Source organism: Mustela erminea, chromosome 14, assembly GCF_009829155.1.
Source record: "Mustela erminea isolate mMusErm1 chromosome 14, mMusErm1.Pri, whole genome shotgun sequence".
NCBI classification, from domain to species: Eukaryota; Metazoa; Chordata; class Mammalia; order Carnivora; family Mustelidae; genus Mustela; species Mustela erminea.
The window spans coordinates 74,360,477-74,383,002 of record NC_045627.1 but is presented as its reverse complement, the minus strand read 5'-3'; the positions used below and the strand labels follow the sequence as shown (position 1 = coordinate 74,383,002).

The following is a 22,526-nucleotide window of genomic DNA, read 5'->3' as shown; positions in this document are numbered from 1 at the left end:
ATGGAACCTTGGTAAAAATGGAATAACTTAATTGAATTAGTTTGTACTGTACTCTTAAATGATGGTCATAGTTCAGTTAAGAGGTTGAATTAGTAGAGTCCGATTTCCTATCAGAACTCTATCTCTTACTCTATCTTTTTCTATGTAAGTTAAAACTTACCTGAAAATGGCCATCTTTCTTATCTAAAGAGCTATCAGTGGCACAGAGCACATATTTTAATGTTTGCCTTTTATTCCCCTCCTCTTTTGTTTAACCCCCTTCTGGCATAGCGTATCATCAAATTATGAATTAAACGAGGGATCTGGGGGCACCTGGGTGGCTCAGTGGGTGAAAGCCTCTGCCTTCGGCTCAGGTCATGGTCCCAGAGTCCTGGGATCGAGCCCCGCATCAGGCTCTCTGCTCAGCAGGGGGCCTGCTTCCCTTCCTCTCTCTCTGGCTGCCTCTCTGCCTACCTGTGATCTCTGTCTGTCAAATAAATAAATAAAATCTTAAAAAAAAAAAAAAAAAGGAGGGATCTGGGCCAAATCCTGCCAACCATTTGTTTTGCAAATAAAGTTTTATTGGCACACAGCCACATCCATTTGTTTATGTACTGTCTATATCTGTTCTCATGCTACTGTGGGATTGTGAGTTGCATAGTTGTGACAGGGACCACATGGCCCCCAAAGCCTTAAGCATTTACTAGCTGGCCCTTTATAGAAAGAGTGTCTGATTCCTGATTTAGAGTATGAGTGTTGGAGTCAAACATGCCTAGGTTCAAATCAGGTCTTGGTTACTTGCTAGCTTGTAACAAGCTAGTTTTAACATTGGAAACACTGGCAGAACCTCTCCAAAACCTAATATGTACCATAGGGATAATTGATAAATACCTACCATGGAGGGGTGGTGTGAGAATTCAGTGAGATAAGCATTTGTGTCTGGCACAGAGCAAATGTTATCCCTGAGCATTCATTTGGCCCACAAATGTTTATCTAGTGGTTTCTGTGGGCTAAACTGGCGTTGGAGGGCAGGAGGAGGGGGAGGACAGGGTAGGATGGTGGGGTGGGGGGGCATGGCCATGACAGAGATTGACTTAGAAGGTCCGGGCTCTACTAGAGCTTACATTCTAATGGGGGAAGAGAGGAAACATAAAGAAAATGAATCACAGATTATTATCAGATAGTGATAAATGCTATAAACAAAATAAAATAGGATGGCACAGAAGAAAGTGACGAGGCAGGGAACACAAAGTTGCTAGCCAAGACAAGACCTGCACATAAGAATGAGTCAGCCATGTACAGATCCAGAAAAAGAATGCTCCTGATAGCAGGAACAAGTAAGGAATCCCTGAGCCAGGGATGATTCAGGTTGGTTTAAGAAGAGGGATGGCCTCGGGGACCAGGGCTGTAGGGGAGAGGAGGATGGCGGAGGTCAGCAGGGGTAAGAGCATGCTGACACTTGTGGGCCTTGAGAAGATTTTAGAAGCAGAGGTGCAATCTGAGACCATAATGGAGCAGAAATGAGGTCCTTGGCCTCATTCTCTGACCTTTGTTGTAAATATATTATTCTTCCTCTTTGGTGTCTGGCATGTGACACTGTTAGAAACCGGAGACAGAAAGGGGTTAGGGAGTCCTCATCAAATGGGAAGCTTTTGGTTGTGGCAAGCCCATCCCACCACCCTGGCTGATCCCAGCCGCCCCACTTGGGCTCGTCTCCTTACAGTACCCCTGACTCACCCAAAGATCTATTGGCCGATGCCATTACCTCTTTGAAATTTTTCTTATCAGGAGGCTTTAATGCCTCTCCAGGCAGAGCACTTAAGGTGAAAACCAGTTAATGTAATCTTAAAACACTCTAAAAAATTTCCAGCAATATAAGACCACCAGATAATCATTTTGTCCCTAGGGTCACTCAGAATTCACAGCTCAGTTCCCATAATTAGCATTTCTTTTGTGTCTGAATCATTGAACAGGCGTGAAGAGCCCCAGTGATAATATTTTGCCTGCTGGACATTTTAAAGAGAGCAGAGCCATAGATACAATCAGTTACCCAAAATGCCTCTGGAGTTGCTGATAATAATAGCCATGTGGCGTTTCCCAGGTTCAAAGCTGTGCTGCAAACCTAGCTTCCTTAAATTAAAAATCTACCTTTAGTTGACCTACCTTTATTGGCTTGGGAAGACTCTTCCTCTTCATCCTCCTTCTTCTTCGTCCTCTTCCTCATCACCACAATCCTTTATTGGAAAGTACTTACCTGACTAATAGTAACTAGACTTCCTTTACAATGTACCAGTACGTGTTTCTGTCTCATCTTGCCTTTAGACATTGTTCAAAGAACAAGATTCCGAATGGGGCTGTCTTCCAACCCATGCTTTCAAACACTGATTCTTAATCTGGAATCCATGAATGACCTTGCGCAGGGCAGGGGGCATGGAGAGTGGGTGACGAACCCCCTGAAATCAGATGTGAACTTCTATATGTACCTTCCTCCCCCCCTCAGGAGAGGGTCTAGAGTTTCATCAGATTCTCAAAGTGTTCCCCTGACTCTAAAAAGTGGAGTCTTTAAGACTTTAGTGACATAACCCCATAGCATAGTCACCGAAGGAAAACTCTGTGCAAATGTGTAAGTGGAAAAGGGAAGTTGTTGGGGTTGGAGCTGGAGAAGCCCGTGATTCTGAACTACCACACTGATTGATTATGAACCTAGATCCTATGAAGCCTCCCAGACTAGATATTTTCCCAGAAACTCTTAAGATAATTGCGAACATTATATATTGGCCACTATTCACCAGGTGCTGTCTAGCAGGATCTTCCATATTTTAACTTTTAGTCTTCACAGCCACCCTACAAAGGAGATACTATGACTAGTCTTGCTGTACAGATAAGGGAAATGAGGCACAGAGAGATTAAAACCATAGATTGAGTTTGCATTTAACATTCCAAGACCCTCCATAGTCCTGGATAATGTATCTTGTCAATCTGTAATTAATGGTCTAGAGTAATTACTATTTCAGACATGTCTGAATGGTAGCCATGTTGTAATCTTCAAACACATGCCTAATTAATAATAGGATTCCTGTAGGGGCGTCCTCCAGTTTTGTGGATAAGAAGAGATTGCAGGTCATGTGCAGAGGAGAGCCAGCTGACTACTCTTATAATTAAAATTTGTCTAAGAGCGTCGCTGTGGTTTATAAAATGGGGTTACTGAGTATGTAGATAATTTTACTGTAACTATTATCACCATTCAAAAATTCCTGCCATGTACCTAAGGCATGCCATGACACTGTAGAGCTTAAAGCTAACTAAGCCTTCTCTCTGAGAGGTTACAATTTCCTTCATTCCAGGAGGGGATCAGTTTATGGGGCTTTCGATATAATTCATGATATATTTTTCAACAGTTAATGAGCAGGTGACCTAGAAGTTTAGGGACTATCCTCTAAAAACATCATTTATAATTAACCTAGAGAAAACCAACATTGTGGATATGAAGGTTTACTTAATCCCATCTATAACCTACAGTGGTTACTAGGAATTCTACAATTCATGGATGAATGCTAAATTTATATATGTGTGCCAGTGATTTAGGTTGGAACCCTGGATCAGAACTGACAGCTTTTGGAAAAAGTAACTATAAAATAAGTTGATCAAGGGGAATACTGTTTTGCCATCTCCTAAGCAGAACTGGATGTACAAGAGGAATGCGGGAGGTGTACGTCACCCAGTGAAGGGTCAGCCTCAGTGACCTGTGCAATCAGCGGTATAACCAAGTGGGACTACAGGAGGGGATTGTACCCTGTGACTCAGGATTATGGAAAGCCTATCATACAATATCTTACTTTCATGTCAGAGATCATCCTTGTAATCCATCTCAAATATTCTATGGGATAATATGATGACAACCGTCAGAAAAGATTTGGTAAAAATCACAGCCAGTTGTATTATTTTGCTTTTTCAGGTTTTGCTTTCTATCAGGTAATTTAGAAAATTGGAAACTGTGTTGATAACACTCTTTGGAAACCTTTTATTTTAGGAAATGTGTAAGTAAAAAGCTAAAGATGGTTATAAGGGGTACGTTCGGAACACCCAATATTTTCTAAAAGAAAATCTTGGAGCTTCTGTGTCCCCACAAGTAATAAAACTAGATGTCTTTTAAAATATTCTAACTGGAGATTTAGTTAAACTTTGTGGATCTTCCTGATTAGATTTAATAAGTGAAGTTCTAGCTTACTTTTCTCTCATTAGAAAATGAATAATTTAAATGCAAAGTAGTTTTGCTTCTCCTTGTCCTCTTCATGAAAACTTTTTTCCTTTTTGACAAAAACTGATTCTAAGGAGGAAGTAGAAATAAATCCCTCTCCAGCCATTTCTAACTTCCAAGTATTTTCAAATTCCTCCCTTCAAGTGTCCTGGGCACATAGTGTTTGCCTCCCAGCCTCTGCTTTGCCTTGTTCTCCATTGCGGATCCTTACCCATGGAAGACCACCACCCTGGTGTGGCTGGTCACCAATGGAGACCTGGGCCCCTATTCACCCTGGTGTTTATGTTGTTCCCTCTCCTCTGACCCAGGAAGGGGGAGGATGGGTAATCTGCTTCCTATCTCTCTACCAAGCTTGAATACATGTTTCTCTAAGACCCATAGAGTCCTGAGCCCCTAAGACTCTTTGGTTCGTTATTGCTCCTGGAATACTTCTGTTCTCAAAGTTATACTTGTCCACAACTATTAATAGCTGTAATAGCTACTCACACTCTCCTTTATTAAATAAGTAATCACATCTTGTACTTAGACATTCAACGAACAGATCTTGAGCACCTGTTTTGTGCAAGGCACTGTTGGGTGCTAGGAAATTGAGAAAGGAATGGGAAAGGTCAAGAATTTAAGAGGGACAGGCAGGTGTTAAATGGCTAATTCTACAGCCGAGTCTTCAATTAAAATTGTGATAAGTCCCATGGGGGAGAAGCATCTGACAAGGGGTCTGACTTAGTCTGGGGGTCAGTGAGGGAGCTGGGAACTGAGCTGTGTTACGAGGCATGGATTGTAGAGAAAAGAGGGGCTTGTGGTGGGGACCACTGCCAGCAGACGAAGCTGTATGTGCAGGAGAAGGGCAGAGCCATCTTACTGAAGGACTGAAAACAAACCAGGGTGGCCCAAGTCAGAGACAAAGAGCAAGTGGGAGCAGAGGAGGGTGGGAAGATTAGCAGGCCAGGTCTGAGACTTTTCCTAAAAGTCTCTGTCGTAAAAGTCCTAAAAACTGCAACAACAGCAGAACGGATTTTAATCACTTGCAGTGGGGATCAGGCAAAGAGATGGGAGTGTTTGAAATGCTCAGTGTTGCATTTTCAAAGGTCCATTCTGGCTGCTGTGTGGGATGTCTGCATGGGAAGCAGACATGAGAAGCCTTGGCAGGAAGTTTTGTGTTTCCCAGGGAGGATGGTAATGGCCTGCATTAGGCTAGTGCAGGTGGAGAGGAGGAAATGGGTGGTGGGTTGAAAGCTATGTAGAAGGTTACATTGCTGGAAGTTGGTGTTGGATTGGATCTAGGAAGAAATTAAGAATGACTCCTGAGTTGCTGATCTGCTGATAGAATAGGGAGTAAGAATGAAGGACGACCTTGAGTCAGCAAACGTTGCCAAGAAAAAACACCCAGGTAGGGAGAAGGAAGTCCAGGAGAGCATGGGGTTGTGAAAGCCGAGGAAAGGCCTTGCCCCTTCCACTAGAACTTGAACTTGCTCAGCAAGTCATCAGTATCTGACAACCTGATATCATGCAGATGGTAGTATAAAAGCAGAAGGGCTCTGGGTAAGTGTGGGCACTCACCATCTAGTCCACATGAGGATCCCTCTTCCAGAAGACAAGATGCTTCGTGTCCAGCTAACATCTCAACTCCATAAACCACCAGGACAATATCTTCCAGAAACGGACAGCGATTTTCAGAGAGGTGACCTAAAGCAGTTTTTAGGAACAAAACTACAAGTTGTCTTCAGAAACGCAACAAAAGCACAACAAAGGCAAGCTTTTATGAGGTCATATGGGGTGGTCTGGCCTGTTAAAAGCTCCCAAATCTCTTCATTCCAGATTGGGAATTTTGGTTTATCCATCCCAACTAGAAGGTTCACTGAGATTGTTCTGATAATCATTAGAGTTGTTCGTTAATGTTTGGGTATCTTGTTTCGGACACATGGTAGGATGACATTTTCTCACCTACTTGCTTCATACAGAGCTCCAGCCAATGAAATTGGAACTCAAGCCCTGTATGGATTAAGAGCCAGTGGGTGCTTTATACTCTCTGCTCTTGACCTCAGCACATAAGGAAGTATGTGTCAACATGGAGCCTCCCCAGTGACCTTCCTGAGCAGAGTTTCTATAATAACCTGCCCTTTACATGTAGCATACACAAGAAATAAACTTTGTTGTCTTAAGACTCTGAGACATTTGTTACTGTATCATAACTTAGTCCATTCTGACTGATACAGAGACACTTTTTTCCAGAACAAAGTAACCTTAAGAGTTCCTACGAGTTCCAAAGATTTTAGGACAAATTCTTTGCCAGGGTTTAAACTCAAAGAATTAAGATCTCTCTTTTGTTTCCAAAGTCTCTGCAATAGGAGACCTACTGACAATGATAGTAATAGCTCCTATTTAGTAAATCGTAACCATGCAGCAGGTGCTATGTTAATTATCTTGCATACATTATTCCATTTAATTTCAAAATAACCCAATAAGGAAGTGGACATGAGCAAATCTACTTTAAAAATGAGAGAACTGAGGCTCAGAGAGCTTAAATAACTTGCCCAGGGTTACGCAGCTGGTAAATGGCAGAACCAAGATCGGAATCCAGAGTGTCTGGCTCCAAAGTCCTTGCAGTATTCTCAGACATTCTGCTAGAAGGATTCAGAGTTGTTTTCCACTGATGTCCTCACTCACAGTTCAGTTCTAATGCCAACCCCATCTGAATATCTTTGTGGAGTGGGGTTTAACATTAAGATATGCTTTTCAGACCTGGGACTCGACTACCCTAACTGCTAGGCCCTCACCGAAAATGTTTGAAAATGTTTGTTTTGTGTTTGTGCTCTAGAATCAGATAACTTTGAATTCAAATGGTGGTTCTACCATGTCCTGGAGTCACTTAACCTCTCCGTATACCTCAGTTTCTCCATCTGAAAAATGTGGGTAATAATTGTTCCTGGCTCATGGGGCTGTGGGAAGGATGGGCCCCTTCTTTTTCTGTTTGCTCTTAGATCCATTCCCCTCCTTTCCTGCTCTGTTTTATGTCCGGGAGGGGAGTGGTCCCTGCAAACTCATTCCTTAGGCTTCTATGCAGTTTGTTTCAGCCCGTAGGAGGGGTTTGCAGGGGGAGGGAGGCAGAAAGAGGGGAAGCCAGGGAGGGTGTCCCTCCCTTTTCAGGTGGCATCTCCAGCCATGGTAGCCTTGTGGGTTGGAGGACCCAACCCTTTGGGGTCCTCCTAGGTAGCCCCCTCCCCTTGGTCCTTGGTCCTAGATGTTGCTTAGGTGGCTCTGGCTCCTGGTTCTGTCAATATTTTACTTTGTTGCTCCAGCCCTAGGGTACTGATCTGTTGTTGCTAATCTCTGGGCTGCCTCAGGGTTCCCTTTTGTTCTTTCAGCTCTTCCAAGACCTTCCTAAGATGGATTCTGTGTGAAAATTACACTTTCAGTGGTCTAGCCTGGCTTGTTTTCCAGGTTGTGCCACGATTGATACAGAGGATTGCTTCAGATAATGCCTCCAAAGTACTTAGAACACTGGTTGGCACATCAGAAGTGCTCAACCCATGGTAGCTTACAAAGTGCGCCTGCTTTCCTCTTACCCAGATTCTCTGTGGCCGGTTGGCCCCAGGCAGGCCCTTGCCCACATCACAGCTCCTGAGTCACTGCCTTCCCCTTCCAGGTTGGCCAGTGCCCAGGACCTGGGCTTCTGTTTTGATTCATCCTCCTCTAATATTTATAGAGTAAAGGGCCTGTGAATTCCTCCATGACATTATTGACACGTCACAATGTTATGTTTAATTTTTGAGATTTCTTATGGTGTCTTGAAAAGCCCGGCTTTACCTGGCCCCTTTGGCTTCCCAACACCTCCCTCTGCCACTTTCCTACTTATTCCCCTCCTGTCCACGCCACTCACTTCTGTCTCCCAGCCCCATCCTCCCACAGGGTTTTGGCATGTGGACTTCCCGCTCCTTGGAAAGGTCTTCTCTGGGCTCCTGTCAGACATGGTCCTTCTCACACCACAGTCTTGGCTTGGCTGCTCTTTCCTTAGAGAGGCCCTCCCTGACCACCTTCTCTAATGCTGGTTACCTCTGTTGTCCTCTGTGACAGAGGCTGTTTGGAACTTCACTGTACTTTTCCATAGCATGTCTCCCTCCTGACCTGCCAGAGGCCATCAGACTCCTAACACCACCTGGGCAGATCCGTGTGACATCCCCATATCGCCATCTTGTATCCTCAGGTGCTAAAAAGATGGGCCCCAAAGGGGCTCTCAGTCAGTATGTTAGGAAAGAATGGTTATCAAAGTAACTGCATGTCAAGGTCCATGGAAGTCCAATAGTGATCATTCTTGGGATTTGCCTCTTCTCCCTTATGGGCACCTGTGTTGTGCAGAACGCCTGTCAGCCAGTTTCCTTCGCCACTGTTGCTTGCCCAGGCCTTGCATGGTATGTGGGCCCCATTCCCTCCACAACACACTTGGCCACTGGGATCTTCACTGAGGCTCCCAAGACTCTAGCCTTCTGGTCCTCTGAGTCCTCCCATGGTCACCCTCCTTCTGCAGACTGACCACCTCCACTGGCCCTGCATGAGGCACTCTCGAGTGGAATCCAGAACCAGCTCCCTCAACGCTTAGCCTCTTCTCAGTGCTTGGGCCATGTGGGTCCCTGCCTGCTTCTCAGACGACATCTTCTGGCACAACCCACGGGATTGTGTCTTCTTACACAACTCCCAGGATTCCACAGGAAAAACAAAAGGCTCATTCAGGGTTTGTCTTCTTGGTGAACAACCTGATCAATAGTTTCTCATTTTTTGACTTTCAGTAACAAAAAGGCAGATACTTGCAATCAGCCTCCCTTAAGGGCTTGGGGAATCTTGAGATTTGAACCCAAGAGTCTGGCTGGATGCCTTGGGAAAAGGGGAAAAAGTAACTTCCATTTCTTAACCATGAACTTAATAGTTGTAAAAAAAAAAAAAAATCAACTTGCAAGCTAATTTCTTAATTACCCTGCTCCACTAGTTCTCTGATCCTATGCCTCAGATGCCCTCTGGAAATAGTGCCCTGCCCTGAGGCACAGCTGATGGCTGAAAGAAAGTCTGGAACCCTGCCTAGTTCCTGCAGGCTTTCCTTCTTGGCCGTAGAGGTGTGGGGGGTTGAGTCCTGTCAGGTAGCCCATCCTGTAGGAGGTCCTGGCTGAGCAGCCAACCCCAGGACCCCTGGATCTGTAACCTGAGCCCAAAGCAGCTGCTTAACTGACTGAGCCACCCAGATGCCCTCTTTGAATACTTTAAAGATGCCACTTCCCTGATTTCCTGTTTGCAAATTTCTGATAAGAAATCTGTCCTCATTGTATCTTTGCTCCTTTGTATAGTGATTTTTTTTTTCTCTATGATTTTAAGATTTTCAATTTACCACTGGTTTTAAGCAATTTAATTGTGATGTTCCTTGGTATAACTTTCTTTATAGTTGGGCTTCTTGGATTTGTGAGATTATAGTTTTTATCAAATTTGGGAAGTTTTCAGCTGCTATTTCTTCAACTATTTTTTTCTGTCTCCCCTGACCCCTCCTCATTCCCATATTTCTCCTGTCCTTCAGGGACTCTAGTTATGTGTATGTTAAGCTCACTGATACTCTGTATATTCAGGCTTTTTATTCCTCTGTATTTCACTTTGGATAGTTTGTATTGCAGAGTTTTCAGGTTCTTTAACATCCCCCTCCCCCGCCTCCTTCTCCTTCCAGGTTGGCCAGGTCCCAGGACCTGGGCTTCTGTTTTGATTCATTCTCCTCTAATCTTTATAGGGTAAAGGGCCTGTGAGACCCAGTAATGTTAATCCGCTATTAGTCCCACAGAAGTGTAGGGATGTGTGTGTTAAAAATCTCAGACAATGTTTTTATGATTTCTAGGTATTTGCTTTGGGTCTTTTTAAAGATTTCCCATATCTCTATTTCTTTGGCCATATAGAATATAGTTACAATTTTTTTTAATGTCCTAGTTTACTAATTCTATAATTTCTGTGACTCTTTCAAGTTTGGATTGTTTTAAAAGGTCACCTCTGCATTTTGAGATGGACTTAGAAGTAAAAAGTTCAAGAAAAGGAATTCTTGTTTTCCTTCCTGCTCCTTTTTTTAAAGAAAAAAAGGTTTTTTTTAGAGGTTTATTTATTTATTTATTTATTTATTTGACAAACAGAGATCACAAGTAGGCAGAGAGGCAGGCAGAGAGAGAGCCTGGTGTGGGGCTCAACCCCAGGACTCTGAGATCATGATCTGAGCTGAAGGCAGAGGCTTAACCCACTGAGCCACCCAGGAGCCCCAAAGAAAATTTTTACTTATTTATTTGAAAGACAGGGAGAGAGCACGAGTGGGACAAACTACAAAGGGAGAGAGATAAGCAGATACCCCACTGAGCAGGGAACCTGATGTGATGAGGGGGATCAATCCCAGGACTCCAGGGTCATGACCTGAGCTGAAGGCAGATGCTTAACCAACTGAACCACCCAGGTGCCCCTCTGTTACCCTTTCAATTGATTGATTTTTCCCCTTATGTGGGCTATTTTTCCCTACGTGTTTTTTTGTTTTGTTTTGTTTTGTTTTTTGTTTTGTTTTGTATGCCTGATCATTTTTGATTGGATGCCAGAATTTTGTGAATTTTATCTTGTTGGGTGCCGGATATTTCTGATTTTCTATAATGCTGTTGTACTGGTTTGGGGACACTTTGTTCTTGGAAATGGTTTGATTCTTTTGGTGCTGGCTTTTAAGATTTCTTTGGTAGGACCAGAACAGTATTTACTCTATGATCATTTTTACCCCACTACTAAGACAAGACCTATTGAATCATGAATTATGAGGTTTCTGATCTGAGTGCCAAGATCAGGTCCTATTCCTGGTCCTATATAATCATTGGGTATCTTTCCACTCTGATTTGTGGGAACAGAACTATTCCCTGCGCTGTGCAAGCTTTGGTGATTGTTCTCGCCCTCTGTCTGGGTGGCTTTTTCCCTGGCCACGGGTAGCTTCCTCACACTCACACACTTAATCAGCTGAAGATGAACAAGGCCTTCTGTAGGTCTCCAGGGCTCCTTTCACTCTATAGTTCTCTTCTCTCCGGCACTCAACCCCCAGCTCCCACTGTTTTGCCTTTCCCAGTCTCCCAGTTCTATTTCCGCAACTCAGGGTGTCTGTTTAGCTCTTCCTTGATTCCCCTGTCTGCGCTGCTTCCTGGCCACTCTCTCAGGCGGTAAGCAGAGGCAATCAGAGTGCTCACCTCATTCATCTGCTCTCCCTTATGCACCACTGGTGCATTTCTGCCTATTTATGTACTTTATTTACTTGTTTTAGTAAGAGAGTAAATTCAGTCAATGCTGTTCCATCTCGGCTGGCTAGACTGGATTACTATAAATGATCGTTATTCTGTTGATAAAACAGATTGCTGTGTCAACTGTTTCCAAAACAGTTCCCATTAGGTAACCTGAAACATCTTGCACAGCAATCCGCATCTCCTGCAAGTACAGTACATCCTTGTGCAATGTGTGTTACAGAAGAGTTGCCTACAAATAAGGTCTGTGTAAGATAATCTGATTTTTCCCTCTGCCTTCCATTTGCATTCCTGCAGTACTCTCTCTGCATCATTTCTCATCACTTTTTCTTTATCTGTGACTTCAAGCTCTGAGACTTTCCTTTGTCCCCCCCCCCTTTTTTTCTTTTTCGTTAGAGACCAGTAATCTATACACAAAATGTCATGATGTTGGGGGATTAGAATTCATTGCATTGTTGTCAACACAGTCCTTGAGTACTCAGTGCTTAACTCAGAGTTAAGGTCTGTGTGGGGTAGAATAGAGGCAGGCTTCAACTTCAAACCAGCTCAGTCTTTTTTCCCCCCCATATGAATAGCTACTTCTGCAGTTTTGGATTGTTTTAAAAGGCCACCTCTGCATTTTGAGATGGACTTAGATGTAGAAAGTTCAAGAAAAGGAATTCTTGTTTTCCTTCCGGCTCCTCAGTTTCAGCAATATTTATTGTTTATTACAACAGTGCTATTGTATTAGCTAAGAGACTGAGACAAGTCACTGACATTGATGATGAGTTCATAACATTATGGAAGAATGACATACATTGATAAAGACCCAAGGTGTGGCACTGCAGTAAATCTGTGAGACTTCACAGAAGGGTGTGATTACTGAGGGCTGGAGAGATTAGGGTAGGTAGGCTTGGAGACCTAGTTCAGGAGGGAACTATGGAATTTAGGAAAACGTGGTGAGCACAATTAGGAGTATGGGAGCCCATGGTTTGACGAGGGACAACCAGAGAGGTTGGAGTAGGAGCTTCTACTGGAGAACCGTGGGGAAAGTAGAGGAGGTCTTATGTGCCAGGCTTGGGCATTTGGGCTGTGAGAGCTCTGGATGGTTTTTGATGGGAGGACATGGAAGCTATGTTTCCATGAGAGGGTTAGGGTTAATGTGTGCAGAGCTGATGAAGACTGGTGGCAGGGGTATAAGCATTTGTTTATGACTTAATCATCTTTGTATTCCCATGTGCTGGTTCAAACTTAATGCTTGTTGCTAAGGTGCGTGTAAAAGGTGATCCTTTGCATTCCAAATTACTAATATTCTTGATAATCAATGGCCTTGTCAATGGCATGACGAATATTGTGAAAGAACTTCGTGCCCCATGTAGAATTAAAGGTAGGCAAATTTGGACTCAGGCTCTTTCAAGCCTTGTTTCTCTTTGAACTCATTCTGTTCCAAGGCACTCAGTCATTGTTACAGAAATTACACAACAGGGTCGCTCCCAATCCCCACCTCCCCCAACCCTAACAATTTCGGCATATTCTTACAAATCTCCTATGACAGACCACACATGCACACGGGAACCAAAGAGCCCAAGCGAACTTTCCCAAAAGAGCCTGAGGCCGGGACAGACTTCCAGATGGGCAGAATCGACACAATGTAGCCCGAGGCGCGCGTGCACGAGCGCGCAGCGTGCGCGCGCACAACACCTGCACGTGACTCAGCACCGAGGCTGAGTAACCGATTAGGCACTCACTCTCCATTTTTGGCCCCACCGGGCCCTGGCGTGCACGGGTTCCACGCCGAAAAGCACGCGGAGCTCGGGAGCGCCCCCCCGCCCCCCCGCCACCATTCCGGCGCCCAGCCCGGGGCCGGCGGACTCGCGGAGACTCCGCTCACTGGCGGGCGCCGGTTGCGTCATCGGGACGCGACATTGCAGCGGCACCGGTGGAGACTTGAAGTGCCGGCAGCTGCAGGGGCGGAAGCCGGAGCTGGCGGAGCTGGCGGAGCTGCCGGTGCGGACCGCGAGGGCGAGAGCGGCTGCGGGACGCTGCTCGGGCCCAGAGCGCCGCGACAGGTGCGTCGTCGCCCTCTCCGCTGGACCCGGCGCCACGCCAGCAGGTTGTCCATCTCCCCGGAGCTGCAGGACTCCCCCTGAGAAATGGGCCCGGCTCGTGGGGATGGGGGTCGGGCTGCGGCATGGGTTCCCTGGGCGGGACGGAGGTTCCTGTGGACTGAGTAGCGTACGCACCTGAAGGCATCGTGGGGGCATTGGCTTTCAGGCATCTGGGGCTTGTGCTGGGGACAGTCCCATGACACTTAACAGTGACTGGCCTGAGCGCACGCCGTGTGCCAGACGCTGTGTTAGGCGCGTTATAGGTACTGTCCAGCCCTCCCAGCAACCCCAGGAGGTAAGATCTATCATAATATGCCCATGTTCCAGATGGGGAAACCAAGGCGTAGAAGTTAACCAACTTGTTCAAAGTCAGCACAGATGGTCAGCAGTGGGGGATTCGAACTTGTGGATGTTTGGCCCAAGAGCTGATCCCCATATCTCTGTTCCTTTAAAAGTTGGTTCCCCTCAGCTAATAGTCTGGCGCGTCCAGATTTCGTTTTAGTTCTCGACCTTGGATAAACGCTGTAGGGAGGGAGGAGCGAACCGTGACTTCCTATTGGCACCCGACTCTCCCTCCACTACTCCCATGGCTGGGGCCAGCAGCGACTTTTTCTCAGGCAGCAATGGAGCTCCCCCTGTTGTAGCTACATTCTGCTTGTGAAACTGATAGCTGATTTATTTCATAATAGTGAAGAGCTTTCAGGCCAGGTGCATTGCTTTGCTATCGTCTCAACTGGCCTATTAGGTTAGGTTGATGTCATGTTAATTTGTTAAGGACGTACTCTATGGTTGTGCTGAGAATAATAGTTACCGCAGCAAACCCATATGGGAAGTAACGCTGTTACCCCGGACGTGACCTTTCAGAGTTTTAAAGGAATAATTTAAGGCGGGGTGAGAAGTAGTCAAAAGCTAAAGCAATTTGAGAATTATCTTAGGGAGTTTTTGTATTTTAGGTTAATCTCTGCTTTCTTTAACAGTTCACTGTTAATGAACATTTTCCATTAGGGTACGAAAAGCCTTATTGAAAATGATGAAAACTTTTAAATCAGATATTTCAAGACGGTGTGGTTTTGATTTAGAACTTCGTAGGTGTATTAAAAGTGCAAATATCATTGCACTTAAGGTATCACAAGAAATCTGAGAGTTTAATTCACTTTAAGTGGGAAACTCTAAAGGTTCCCTCTTTGCCTTCACCATTTTTACACTGCATATTATGTATGACCAGGAATTCCCAGCACATAATTTTAAAAAATTATCTCTTTGTGCACATATATGTAACTTCTACTTAATTAAACACATACCTTCATCCTCCCAGGAACCTCCCAGTTGTTAATGCAAATGAAATAATTCTTTGTCACCTACCTCAAATAAGCTGTTATTTACCCTTGCACGTTTGTGGCTATTTTGCTCAGGAAATATAAAGTTACACATTTTGATTAAAAAAAAAATCAGAATGGTCTACCAGAGTTGCTGAGTTTAAATACATCAAAGTCTGCTTTTACACGTTGACTAAACATGGTACACATCCACCAGTAGTTCATTTGACATCCTGTGATGGATCAAAATAATGTTGAGGTCAGAATTTTGAGTTTTGGTCTTTACTCTCTGTATTAGTCATTAATTTAAATGGCGTATATTTTTTATAGCACATGATTTGGGAGTTACCTTTTGTGACATGGATGAATCTGCACTGACGCTCGGCACAATAGATGTTTCTTATCTGCCAAATTCATCAGAATACAGTGTTGGTCGATGTAAGCATGCAAATGAGGAATGGGTAAGTTTCATACAGGTTAGAAGCATTCAACCTAAAGATGTTTGTTTCAGTGTTGTTTATGAAGGTAGCTGGAAGCGACATAATATCAAATAGAGGTTAATAGTTAAAGAGACTGCCTCCAGCTGTTAGAAGATATGTTTATGGAGCCTAATATTTAAACATTCTTAAGATTTTTTGTTAATTGGGAAGAAGAAATTGGTTGAGATATTTAAGCACAGTGATTGTGTTAAAAAGCAAAATACTTTGCAAAGAAAAAAGAACCTACTAGGAGTTGTTTTGGGTAGTGTACTTATAAAGATACTTTCTGTGTCTATTTTCTGTAATAAGTATGAATCTTGTAATGGAAATAAGGGTTTTTAAAAAATAAAAATAGGAAATTTAGTATGAAAATCAATTCAAAGGACTTGCATTTTGTATTTTTTTTCTATTTTGACATAGTATGGCATGTTTAAAATATTTCTTGAACACCATCTACTTTATATTAAAAATGATGGGAAGTTTTGGGATTTTTTTTACTTATTTTTGAGAATGTTGTTTTCGGTGGGATATGAGCAACTGATGAGCAAGTTATTATACGCAGCTTAAAATATTTTACTTTGAATAAAAAACAAGGTAAACTTATATAACATTCCTTTAGCCTGACAACAGAGTTTAAAGTTTAAATCATAGAGTTTAAATCCTAGCTCAAATTCTGCTCCTCTGTTCTAAACATTTTGCTCATCGAGTTCATTCGCTGTTCATATCCCAAAGCTAAGGCTTTGTACTACTTTTGTGGGAGTCTGTGGTTGAAGAGGAACAAGATGAACTGTTAGCATATGGATCCAGGAGTCTGGTTTTATTCATCCTGCTGCTTTCACGGGCTTTTTAACCTTGCTCAACTGGTTTTGAATCTCTGAGTGTGCAGTAGTCCTTGCTGGCTACTACTGTTCTTAGGTTCTCAATTTTTGCTTATGTTCCAAGTTTTGTTTCAAGTGTTGATGATGCAGGGGAGTAGTACCATGAAGGAAAATCACTCTTGAGAAACTTATTACCAAACAAAACCTAAGTCTAGGTTTCTCTTATATCTGAAATATCTTGGTTTTCAAGATCAGGTGGACAAATACGGTCCTCTTGCCATTCAGGCACTTTTTTCCCCCATTAACATTTTTTAGGGTGAGTGTGGTTTCAGACCTACTGTCTTCAGATCTGCAACCTTAAAATGGAAAGAAAGCCTAATGAGCCGGAAAAGGCCATTTGTCGGAAGATGTTGTTATTCCTGTACTCCTCAGAGCTGGGTAAGAATGTTACTGCTTGTTGACCTTTAATACACAGAGTGAAATTCCAACTTTGTGTGAATTTTATTGTTGGATAGTCTTAATGAACTTAATTCATTTTTAGAACTTCAGCCCATGTTTTTTTTTTTTTTTTTTTTTAAAGATTTTTTATTTATTTATTTGACAGAGATCACAAGTAGGCGGAGAGGCAGGCAGAGAGAGAGAGAGGAGGAAGCAGGCTCCCCGCTGAGCAGAGAGCCCAATGCGGGACTCGATCCCAGGACCCTGAGATCATGACCTGAGCCGAAGGCAGCGGCTTAACCCACTGAGCCACCCAGGCGCCCCTAGAACTTCAGCCCATGTTTATAAACCAAATATTCCAAGTAGTGATGGTGACTCACTTTTTCTTTCCATTCATTGACTCAGTAAATAGTGGTCAAACAGTTGGTGCTAAGTGATAATTTGGTTCTTTTTTAGTTTAGTTTGTTTTTTTAAGATTTTATTTATTTGAGAGAGAGAACGGGAACACACTTGAAAGAGGGAGAGAGGACAAGGAGGGAGAAAGCAGGGGGAGAAGCAGACTCCCTGCTGAGCAGGGAGGCCAACAACACACTGGTTTTTTGTTGTTGTTGTTTTTTTTTTTCAGTTCAGTATGTCTTCAGAAGAGCAGATCTTACTATTAGATCAGTCTTCTTTTTTCATTTTTTATTTTTAAGTTCAATTAGCCAATACGTAGTACATCATTCATTTTTGGTGTGTGTGTGCAGTGATTCATTAGGTGCTTAACATCCAGTGCTCATCAATCGCATGACTTCCTTAATTATAAAGAGTTGGTGGGAACCTTCGTATAACTCCTAGATGTTGAACTATTTTTTTTCTTTTTAAAGATTTTATTTATTTATTTGACAGATCACAAGTAGGCAGAGAGGCAGGCAGAGAGAAAGAGGGGGAAGCGATTCCCCGCTGAGCAGAGAGCCCGATGCGGAGCTCGTTCCCAGCGTCGATATGGGATCATGACCTGAGCCGAAGGCAGAGGCTTTAACCCACTGAGCCACCCAGCTGCCCCTAGACGTTGAACTTTTGACTCATGGTTAAAATCCTAGTGAGATGAGCAAGAAATAGCAGGACAGAGTGAAGTTTTAAAGCTGTGACTTTGCCCCACTCTCCTTTTTCTAAGTTTCTGTTGGGATGGGTAGGGAGGGTGGGTGTCTATTGACTGTGATAGTGAGGGTTGCTTACTAAAATCTTAGGATGGGGGTGCCTGGGTGGCTCAGTCAGATAGGTATCTGACTCCTGATTTCTGCTCAGGTCATGATCTCAGGGTTATGAGATGGATCTGTGCATGGAAGGGGCTCTGTGCTCGGCATGGAGTCTGTGGGATGTGCTTGAGATTCTCTCTTACTCTCTTCTCCCCACTCAAACTAAATCAAATATTTTTAAAAGATAAAATAAGCAGTGCCTGGATGGCTGAGTCCGTTAAGCATCTGCCTTTTGCTCAGGTCATGATCTCAGGGTCCTGGGATCGAGTCCCACGTTGAATCTGCTTCTCCCTCTCCCTCTGCCCCTCCCCCCTGCTCGTACTTGCTCAAACACACACACGCTTTCTCTCTCTCTCTCTCAAATAAAATCTTTTAAAAGTAAAATGTTAGGATGAAGATTTTAAATAGAACATGTATAGATTTGTTTGTATTTTGGTGAAATAAACACACGTCATGCAAAATCTTCCACATTACACTGTCGTATTTGAGAAGAGTCAGTTGGATGGAAGCCAAGCCTCTGCTGGTAATTTGCTAGGGGACGAGTTAGCCGAGGAATGTAGACTCGAATTTGGCTGTGTTCTTGGGCAGTAGAGTTACCTTTTAAAAGGTATACCTGGATGTTAATGCTTTCTCTGGGATGGGCCAGTTATCAGGACAGAAATTCTGCCATTTGAGTGCCTTTCATTTACAGACATTACTTATGACCTGTGTGGATAGCTAACCATGCTGTGTGAATTTTCTACTCAGGGTTGGCTTGGCAGGAGGTAGAATTCTGAGTGCTATAAAGGGATTCACTAACTTGGGAAAGATTTGTGTGGGACCCAAGCAATTTATGTTAAATATTCTGGTCTGCTCAAGAATGTCTAAATTATAAATATTGTTCCTTTTAAATCACAAGTGCTTTGTTGTGGGAATTTGGTAGAATTGAATGACCATGATATTTCTAGTCTAAGAATAAGGCCAGTTCAGATTAGTAGGCCAGTAGAAATACAATTTTTTTTTTTTAAAGATTTTATTTATTTGATACACGAGAGAGATCACAAGTAAGCAGAGAGGGGGGGACGCAGGCTCCCTGCCCAGCAGAGAGCCGGATGTGGGGCTCGATCCCAGGACCCTTAGATCATGACCAGAGCTGAAGGCAGAGGCTCAACCTACTGAGCCACCGAGGTGCCCCAGAAATACAAATTTAAATAAATGATCATGTGGCTTTTCTTTTTAGACTGGCATCTTATCTAATTCTAATTTCAAATGCTTAAAAGATCAAAATAATACCTTGACTTTAATGTGTTTTTTTTTTAAAAGAAGATTTATTTATTTTAGAGAGAGAGCACACATGCATACATGTGTGAGCATAGGGGAGGGGCAGAAGGAGAGGGAGAGAAAATCCCAAGCAGATTCTGTGCTGAGCACAGGGCCCAACGAGGCTTCATCCCAGGACACTGCGATCATGACCTGAGCCAAAACCAAGAGTATGAAGCTCAACCAACTGATCCATCCAGGCATCCTGACTCTAATGTGTTCTTAAATCAGGGGAGAGTATAGGAAATTATCTGGTGGTGGTAGTGGTGGCAGGGGTGTTTTAGGGTGGGCATAGAGGAGTTGTACAATAAATAATTGATTTTTTGTTTAAATACAGTACCTGATGGGGTTGAACTTGATCTTAAAGTTCTTTCATGACATGTTTATTTATAATAATTTTAAACAGTACTTTCCTAGTAATTTTTTGATATTTCCTACCCTTTCCCTTTCTCTAATATCCTGTTTCCTCATCTTTAAAGAGATTCCACGTAAATATTTCTATATCTTCTATTGAAGGTACATTATGTTTTCCCAGGATTTATTTGTGGAATGTTCACCTTTTTGTCCACACTGATAAAACTACAGACTTTCTCTTTCCAGAAGAGCTATCTCTGAGTTATCCTTTACGGTTTCCTGTAAAGAGTGTGACCTTTAGCCATACATTTTCCAATTAAGTAAACAGTCGTTTTAGAGAAATAAAGACCGTACTTTTTCAACCAAGATGTAAATTTGAATATTAAAACTGCCCTCAGCCTCAATTTTCCTGTCTGTAAAATGGGGATGATAATTATTGTGTCAGGATTATTGCCATATTAAGTAACCTAATGATAACTACATGGTACTTAGCATGCTATTTTTGCATTTGGAGAGCCATGAAAACTCCAGTATTCCCATCAATGATTTAATAAACTCTCAGTAGCTTCAGCTCTTTTGGGTTAGAGGTAGGGAGTGAGGCAGGAAAGGGAGGCAAAATTTTCTTTGCAAGGTGGTAAGCCTTATTTCTGAATGTTTGACCTTCTTTGAAGACTAAAAAATACTTTTCAATAAAACATAATTTTTCTTCATCTCTTAGTTTATTTTTGAAGCAATCCTTAACGTTTTACTTAATAAAAGTTATCCAATAATGTGAGCAAATTTGCTTTGCAAGGTGGTAAGCCTTATTTGACCTTCTTTGAAGACTAAAAAATACTTTTCAATAAAAGATAATTTTTCTTCATCTCTTAGTTTATTTTTGAAGCAATCCTTAACGTTTTACTTAATAAAAGTTATCCAGTAATGTGAGCTCTTCACCAGCCATCCGGTCATGTACTCATGTCTACATTTATTTTGTTTCATGTAGGATAAATTTTTCAACTCCAGTATCCCATCTTTGGGTTTGCGGAATGTTATTTATATCAATGAAACTCACACAAGGTAAAAAGAAATTTCTTTTGTTTCTAATACATCACAAAAGAATAACTATAATAATCAATGGCTATACTCTAAGAGGAATTTCTTCATCTTTTTGAGAATTAATAGAATTGAGTTTCTGACACAAGAGGTGTTATCTGAAAATCAGAAGCAGCACAGCCCCCTGAGAGATCAGTTACTATTACTACTATGTAATTATATAGTAACTATTTCATGAGAGTGTAGATATCACTTATAGCTTTCTCTTTTTATTTGCATATTGATTTTATATCTGAAGTGTGCCAAAACGTGATAAAGATTTATCTGAGGAAAGGGTAAGTTCAAATGTCTTATGATCTATTATTATTATTTTATGCTTAAAAATTGAAATCAGCCTTATCTATGGAGTTTTAGAAGATGTGTCCCTGTAGTGAGTAAATGTGTTTTCATTTTATTAACTAGCTTAAGGCTTTCTTTAGAATTCTTCCAGACATCAGGCACTTGGGAATGGGCTGTTAGGCATCCCAGTGAGAGAAAGAGGCTTTGTTTTATGTGAATCTAGGCTAAGGGATAAGGGATGGGGGAGGGGAGGTTATATGAATGTCTGTGAGGCAGGAGAGAATGACAGCCAAAAATATTGCCTGTTCGTATAATTAATTCTAAGAGTGAATGCCTGGAAAAGGTCAGCGGTAGGTTCAGGTGATGAGACATGCTTGAAATTTTGTGAAAATTGATCCAAGAAGTCAAATACTTAAATTTGAAGGCTTTCTGCTATTACTGATCATATTTTGGTGATGAGATCGTAAGTGAGCCTGACAATACCTGCATATAACAGGGTTTTTTTTTTTTTTTTTTAATAGAACCAAAGTCAAAGGACTTATTTTTTCCTATTCCCATGCTACCTTTCTCTCTCTGTCTTAAATTTAAAGGAGAGAAGAGAAATTCTAGCCCCCTGATTTTTTCCCCCTTTTTGACTTAACCTAAGAAAAGGGATCTCATAGAGTCTCTTCTTGTTTATGTAAGTAGCCATTTTATGTATGAAGCCACAGGGTCCATTTGTTGTCCGTAGTTGAAGGCAGCTAGGAAAACAAAGCCTGCACTGTATGGTCTAGGTGATCTGAAACCAGTCTGTGTGTCAAGCTGCCCTGTGTAGCTGAGCTGGCTACTTCACTTCTGTGTGTGTCAAATGAAGCAAAGCCTGGATACTTTGCTACACACATACATAGCTTTCAGTCCATTGCAGATGGATTTCATCGAGAGCTGGGACTTCACACATTCCAGTAACTATAGTGAAAGTGTTCACTCAAGGAAGAATTTAGAATTAAACATTTAACATAGTGTGTCAAGTTTGCAGATAATTGAGACAAGGGAAAGGAGGTGGAAAAAGAGTTGTCAGGAAAAGAGATGAAGGAACTAGTGATTCATCAATAGTTCTTCCCCCGGTTACTTTTCCTTAACTGGAGACTTTTCAGAATTCATGAATTTGTATTTGAAATCTGTCCATTCGAATGTCATTATGGGTGAAATGATAATGAGGCATTATGTAATCATTATAAATGTTTTCAAATCATTGCACATAAAGGTTCATGACATTGTTATTCTGAGGTTTCTGTCCCCAAGCCCCCATATAAATAAAATAGTTATCAAAACCAATGGAATAGGTCCTATCCTTTAGATATGTCAAATGTTGGGGGGAAGAATGTAAGAACTTCTGGCTTCATAAACCCAGTGTGCAAATGTTTAGACCATGCTTTAGTTATCCTTGACTCCTCTCAACTAATCAGCTTTGTCAGTTCAATGTGAGAGTCAGTGATGACCTTAGGTTAAAAAAGAAAATTACCTTTAATAAAAAAAAATTGGCCCTTCATTAGGAAAGACTTCTGAATGCTCTCTTTATAGTTCATAGCTCTAAGTTAATATAGCTTATGTATATAGCATTCAGCATACTTGC

At 42.3% G+C, this 22,526-nt stretch overlaps 1 protein-coding gene across 6 annotated transcripts in view; it reads left to right on the top strand.

The window, feature by feature from the left end:
* The window catches only part of GPAM (glycerol-3-phosphate acyltransferase, mitochondrial), a 58,159-nt gene that overhangs the window by 10,759 nt on the left and 24,874 nt on the right, over positions 1–22,526 (top strand). For 2 of the 6 annotated variants that reach the window (XM_032312441.1, XM_032312440.1), the window contains exons 2-4: positions 15,245–15,375; positions 16,527–16,649; positions 20,526–20,599. In XM_032312441.1, coding sequence (XP_032168332.1) covers positions 15,274–15,375; positions 16,527–16,649; positions 20,526–20,599 — 299 coding nt within the window. In that variant the 5' untranslated portion in view covers positions 15,245–15,273. Of the gene's footprint in view, positions 1–13,194; positions 13,604–13,649; positions 13,894–15,244; positions 15,376–16,526; positions 16,650–20,525; positions 20,600–20,873; positions 20,911–22,526 lie in introns of those variants that run through there. The other 4 variants (XM_032312438.1, XM_032312439.1, XM_032312442.1 and 1 more) reach the window with 4 other exon arrangements.